Source organism: Callorhinchus milii, unplaced genomic scaffold, assembly GCF_018977255.1.
Source record: "Callorhinchus milii isolate IMCB2004 unplaced genomic scaffold, IMCB_Cmil_1.0 Scaffold331, whole genome shotgun sequence".
Classification (NCBI taxonomy): domain Eukaryota; kingdom Metazoa; phylum Chordata; class Chondrichthyes; order Chimaeriformes; family Callorhinchidae; genus Callorhinchus; species Callorhinchus milii.
Genome location: NW_024705072.1, coordinates 22,363 through 28,698, shown reverse-complemented (window position 1 = coordinate 28,698; position 6,336 = coordinate 22,363). Strand labels below are relative to the sequence as shown.

The following is a 6,336-nucleotide window of genomic DNA, read 5'->3' as shown; positions in this document are numbered from 1 at the left end:
AGAGAGAGAGTAACAATAATTCCTCCCGCCGTGCGCTGTTGTTCTTAGGAACATCGGAACAGGAGGCCATTCAGCCCTTCGAGCCTGTTCTGCCACTTAATTGGACTCCGGCTGATCGCGCAGCTCAACTCATCCCATCAATTCCAATTTCCTGCTTTCTCCCCCACGTCCCTCGATACCTCGACCGACCGACCGAAGCTCTCGTCAACCTCACTCTGGAAGGTGTCCACGGCCCCTTTTGGGGGGGGGTGGGGGGGGGTGAGAATTCCAGATTCCTAACCCCCCCCCTCCCCACCTTGAGTGAAAAAATGTTCCCGGATTTCACCCTGAAACGGCCGGGGTCTAATTTTAAGTCGATGCCCCCCTTGTTTTGAAAGCCCTCCGTCCACCACCAGAGGAAACAGCTTCTCTCTCTCTCTCTCTCTCTCTCTCTACCCGATCCAATCCCTTTATCATCTTAAATACCTCAATCAGATCGCTCCCCCCACCGACCTTCTGCCTTACTGTTGTCCCCGTTACCTTCGCAGATGTCCCAGGCTGTCCACGGCTGCTCTGCTTGCGGTTGCCCGGATGAGGCGTTGGGGTTTGAGAGGTTGAGCAGCGCCGGAATAGGGATCCTCGTCGCCAGGTACCCCACAGAGCTGTAGGGCTCCTGCAGCTGAGCAATCGGGTAAATGCCAGACAGAATCTGCAAGTGGGAAGGGAGACGGAGGGAGGGAGGGAGGGAGGGAGGGAGGATGTGAAATGGTTTGAGGTACAGACCAGTTGAGCGCGGTCTCGATTGGACACCCTTTGCTGTGTGTGTGTGTGTGTCTGTCTACGTGTGGTGTGTGTCTCTGTGTGTGTGTGTGGTGTGTGTGTCTCTGTGTGTGGGTGGTGTGCGTCTCTATGTGTATGGTGTGTGTCTGTGTGTGTGAGGTGTGTGTGTGTGTGTGCGTCTCTATGTGTTTGTGGTGTGTGTGTGTCTCTATGTGTGTGGTGTGTGTGTCTCTGTGTGTGTGTGTGGTGTGTGTGTCTCTGTGTGTGGGTGGTGTGCGTCTCTATGTGTATGGTGTGTGTGTGTGTGTCTGTGTGTGTGAGGTGTGTGTGTGTGTGTGTGTCTCTACGTGTTTGTGGTGTGTGTGTGTCTCTATGTGTGTGGCGTGTGTGTCTAATATGTATGTGTGTCTACGTGTGTGTGGCGTGTGTGACACCCTGCTGACTGGCTGACCTGCTGTTGACGGTTGACTAGAGAGGGGAAGGCGAGACCGGGGCAGTCACACAGTTTGACGGTGGGCGTCAGGAAGTACGTCTGGAAGTACTTGGTGTGTCCGGGGGTCCGGGACACGCTCACCACCTTGCGGCCCACCAGCCCGTTAATTAGCGAGGACTTGCCCACGTTGGGGAACCCTGGGGGTGGGGGGAGAGAGGCGGCTCAGTCATGGGAGGTCTCAGTCTGCTCCCCCCACCACAGACAGACACACACACACACACAGAGACACACAGAGAGACACACACACGCCCAGACACACAGAGACACACACAGACACACACACACAGAAACAGAGACACAGATACACACGCAGAAACATATACAGACACACACACAGACCCACACACACACAGACCCACACACACACAGACCCACACACACACACACACAGATACACACACACACACAGACACACACACACACAGACCCACACACACACAGACACACACCTACACAGCCCAGGGTGAGGATTCCGTCCTTGTATAGCTCCTGACCCGCCTCGCTCGGCCCCAGGGCTGTGTCCGTCTGATGCTCCACCACCACCGCCGCCTCTTCGTCATCCCCCTCTTCCTCCTCCTCGTCCGTCAGACCCTCTCTCCCCGCGGCTCGCTCCATCTTCTCTCTCCAACTGCTCAGGTCAACTGGCCAGAGAGAGAGAGAGAGAGAGAGAGAGAACGTGAGAGAGAGAAAACAAGGGAGAGAGCAAGAGAAAGAGAGCGTAAGGGAGGAGAGGGGAGTGAGGGGGGAGTGAGGGAGGTACCTTTGCCTTGTGTCAGAGTCTCGCACACCCCCAGCAGTTGCTCAGGGCCAAGGGCTGCTCTCCTCCCTCGCCTCCGACGCCGTCTTCTCTGAAACACTGAACCACACGAGAGACAGAGTGACACGCTGACCCCCCACCATCTCCCCCCACCACATTCCCCACTCCCCCCACTCCCCCGCCACCCCTTTCAGCCCTTGCGACGTCCTCCTGACATTAAATGTAATTTGCTGCGGTGGTTGGGGGCGGGAGGGGTGACCGAAGGCGTGGATGGTGGGAGAGGAGGGTCTTGAGTCGGGTCCTTGAAGGAGAGGAGACCCCCCCCCCGACACCAGCCAGTGTCCGTTCTCCCTCCTTCCTCCCTCTGTGACCTCCACCCTGTCCGGCCTGCTTCACGCCCCCCGCCTCACCCACCCACCACTGGTGGTTAGGCCTTCAGTCATCCTCCTAGCCCCAACCCCACCCCCCCCCCCCCCACCTCCTGATCCCAACCCCCCAGCTCGGGTCCAAATCCCTGACTGTCCAGCGCACTGGGCGTGCAAGGCTCTGCGTAAATGTCACGTGTTGCCGCTGTCCTCACTGTGTCTCCCCGGCTCCCGTTACAGAACAACACGGCGAAGATCGTCAAGCAACTGAGTAAGACCTGCGATGACGAAGGTACGACTGCCGTTCGCTGTCTGTGGTCTGCGTGTGGGGGGGGGGGGTGGGGGGGGGAAAGGCCAAAAGGGAATCCTCAGCTCACGGAATCATTACTGTGCATCCTGACGCCTGTTCCCCCTCCCCAAGACAAAATTGGTTGTTCACTGTACGCCTGTTGGCGGGGCCATCGCCACCCACCAATCGCACAGTCACTGCACTTCACAGGGGGGAGAGAAAAAAAACGAGAAGCACTTTGCAGTGCGGTTCTGACCTCACCTTTATTTCTCACGTTACAAAAATTGTGTGTATGTTTGTCCCTCTGTGTAACAGAGTTGGGTTTAGCCTCACACTCTCTCTCTCTCTCTCTCTCTCCTCTCTCTCTCTCTCAGGGCTGAGGAAACTCGCTCACGTCTTAGTGAACCACTGGATGACAGTGATTCGCTCTCAGAGCACCGGTGCCGGTGTCCCTCCAGGTACGTTGTGATGGGGTGGGGGTTATTTCCGGGGGTTACAGTCCCTCAAAATAAAGACATTGTCACTCAATCCACGACTGTTTGTGGGACACTGCTGTGGGCAATTGGCTGATCGCGGTGACGGGTTTCCGTGTGTGTGTCAAGACACCCGGATGGCCAAACAAACAAAGACAGCCCAGATCTGACTCTCTCTCTCTCTCTCTCTCTCTCCCCCTCTCTCGCATCACAGAGAAGCCGGTGGAGAAGAAGAGAAGGAAAGAGGAGAGAAAGGAGGAGGGGAAAGTCCGAGCCCCCGTGTCCGAGAGAGTCCCAGAGCCAAAGTGTGACTTGCGGCCGGAGCCCAAACTGGAGGATGTTCTCGAGAAGAAACGGGAGAAACCCAAATCCCAAAGGACGACAGCCCCCAGCCACGCCAAGTTCAGGTCTACAGGTGCGTGTGAGAAGGTGGCGCGTGCGTGCGCGCGCGCCCGCGCGCGGGAGTGTGCGTTTGTGGCGTGTGTGTGTGCGCGGTTGGGAGGGCTGTTAAAAGATCTCCCGCCGCGGTGCTGTTCGACAAGAGGTGCGAGTTTTTCTCCTCCCCCCTCTCTCTCTCTCTCTCTCTCTCTGCGTCGGATGCAAGGGTTGTTATTATTCTCATCGTGATGGGTGGAGGGAATAGGTTGGAGGGGGTGGAGGGGAGAGGGGTGGGGGTGGAGTGGGGGGAGAGGATCGGGGGTGTAGGGGAGAGATGGAGGGGGCACGGAGGGTGAGAGAGATCAGAGAAGCTGTTTCCGTTTTACCTCGTTGCCTAGTGACTGACTGTGACCTGCCTTGTGACTGACTGTGTCCCCCCCCCCCTCTCTCTTCCCCCCCTCTCTCCCCCCCTCTCTCTCCCCCAGGCCTGGAGATGGACACGCCCACACCTATTCTGCCCAAAAAGCTGCTTCCTGCTCCCGTGATCTCTGACAAGTACAACATCAAACTGATGCCCGTAAAGAGACAGAGGTAAACTCAGCTCCCGACCCACCCCAGCCCTGTGTCACCAGACTCACTGGCTCCCCCTCACACACACTAAACCCCGTCCCCCCATCACCCCAGCCCTGTGTCACCAGACTCCACTGGCTCCCCCTCACACACACTAACCCCCATCACTCCAGCCCTCTCCAGGCTCCACTGGCTCCCCCTCACACACACTAACCCCCATCACTCCAGCCCTCTCCAGGCTCCACTGGCTCCCCCTCACACACACTAACCCCATCACCCCAGCCCTCTCCAGGCTCCACTGGCTCCCCCTCACACACACTAAACCCCGTCCCCCATCACCCCAGCCCTCGCCAGGCTCCACTGGCTCCCCCTCACACACACTAACCTCCGTACCCCATCACCCCAGCCCTCTCCAGGCTCCACTGGCTCCCCCTCACACACACTAACCTCCATCACCCCAGCCCTGTGTCACCAGGCTCCCCCTCACACACACTAACCTCCGTACCCCATCACCCCAGCCCTCGCCAGACTCCACTGGCTCCCCCTCACACACACTAACCTCCGTACCCCATCACCCCAGCCCTCTCCAGGCTCCATTGGCTTCCCATCGCACACACTAACCCCGTACCCCATCACTCCAGCCCTCGCCAGGCTGACAGATAGAGTGAAGTCTGACTAATATAATTGTGTTTTCTTTCGCCCTCTCTCTCTCTCTCTCTCACCCCCTCTCTTTCTCTCTCTCTCTCTCTCTCTCTCACCCCCTCTCTTTCTCTCTCTCTCTGTCCGTCTTTCCTCTCTTCCCCCCACAGCCCGATGGCAAACTCTCTTTCTCTGGCACCGGTGGAGAAGAAATACAAACCCTTGAACATGACGCCTAACTCGACCAAGGAGATCAAAGTCAAGCTCATCCCCCCGCAACGTGAGTCTCTCCTCCCCCACCCCCACCCCCAACACCCCAGTACAGGTCACTGCACTACAAGTCACTGCTTCCTCCTCCTCCTCCTCCTCCTCCGATCTGGTACCCTAAGCACATCGGGAGGACGTCTCAAAGCGCTTTGCGGGCCTTCGCTGTGAGCTGTAGTGACTGTGTGTGATCTGCCCACAGCCTCGTCCCTGCAAACGGATGCCTGCCCTACACCACACGGGTGCGATGGCTGACAATGTCCTTGTTGGGGTGAGACACCCCCCCCCCCCCCCTCCTGTCGCTAGGATTCTCTGCCGCACTGCCCTGGACCCTGGGCTACCCCCACCCCCCCTCGCTCCTCTCAGGCCTCCCTCGCCCCCCCTCCCCTTTCGCTCTCGCCGCGCTCCCTCCCTCTCACTCCCCCCACCCCTCACCACTTAGCTCGGATCCCCTCTGACTCTGCCCCCCCCCCCTCCCCCCCTGTTTCCCGCAGCGATCGAGAGCACGGGTTTCCTGGAGGCTCTGAACTCGGCTCCTGTCCACGGCTCCAAGATCAAGAAGAAAAAGAAGGTCACCTCCCCCACCAGCAACAAGGTGAGAGCGCGGTGTGTGTGCGCGTGTGTGTGTGCGCGTGTGTGTGGTGCGCTCGTGTGTGTGTGCGCGCGTGTGTGTGTGCGCGCGTGTGAGTGTGCGCGCGTGTGTGCGCTCGTGTGTGTGTGCGCGTGTGTGTGTGCGCTCGTGTGTGTGTGCGCTCGTGTGTGTGTGTGCGCGTGTGTGTGTGCCTACATGTCTGTGTCTGCCTCCTCTCGCTCACTGATTATTTTTTTCTTTCTTAAGCATTTGTCCCCAATCTCTCACTCCCTCTCCCTCCTCCTCGAGTTTCTCTCTCTCTCTCTCTCTCTCTCTGTGTCTCTCTCTCTCTCTCCCCTTCTCCATCTGTCTCTCTCTCTCTCTCTCTCTCTCCGCTCACCCCCCACCACCACCACCACCCAGTCTCCGTGACGTTGTAGTTTACTGTAATCTTTCTGTAACCCCCAGGGTAACCCGTTTGACCCGAAGGCCAGCCCGGAGCGGGGCAGCACGAAGCCAGCCTCCCCCGAGCTGGTGATGGAGGAGGCCATGGAGGTGGAGGGGCCTGGGACCCCCGTCCCTCTCGAGGAGGTCACTGAGCCCATGGACACGGGTAAGTGGGGGTCAGCTCTGCGCGTGTGTGTGTGTGGGTCTCTCCCTCTCTCTCTCCTCTCCCTCTCCCCAACTCCCTCTCTCTCTCTCTCTCCCCCCCTAATCCCTGACTGACAGCCGTGTTGTACGTATTGACAGCTGTGGAGGAGCAGAGTTTGGGGTGAGG

At 58.6% G+C, this 6,336-nt stretch overlaps 1 protein-coding gene across 1 annotated transcript in view; it reads left to right on the top strand.

Annotated features, from left to right (window-relative positions):
* Nucleotides 1-6,334, top strand: part of LOC103173516 (serine/threonine-protein phosphatase 1 regulatory subunit 10-like) — a 7,244-nt gene extending 910 nt beyond the window's left edge. Inside the window, exons 4-11 of the mRNA XM_042346136.1 lie at nt 2,615-2,666; nt 3,038-3,121; nt 3,351-3,551; nt 4,000-4,105; nt 4,894-5,003; nt 5,482-5,582; nt 6,027-6,171; nt 6,309-6,334. Coding sequence (XP_042202070.1) covers nt 2,615-2,666; nt 3,038-3,121; nt 3,351-3,551; nt 4,000-4,105; nt 4,894-5,003; nt 5,482-5,582; nt 6,027-6,171; nt 6,309-6,334 — 825 coding nt within the window. The remainder of the gene's footprint in view (nt 1-2,614; nt 2,667-3,037; nt 3,122-3,350; nt 3,552-3,999; nt 4,106-4,893; nt 5,004-5,481; nt 5,583-6,026; nt 6,172-6,308) is intronic.
* The last annotated feature ends 2 nt before the right edge of the window (nt 6,335-6,336 follow it).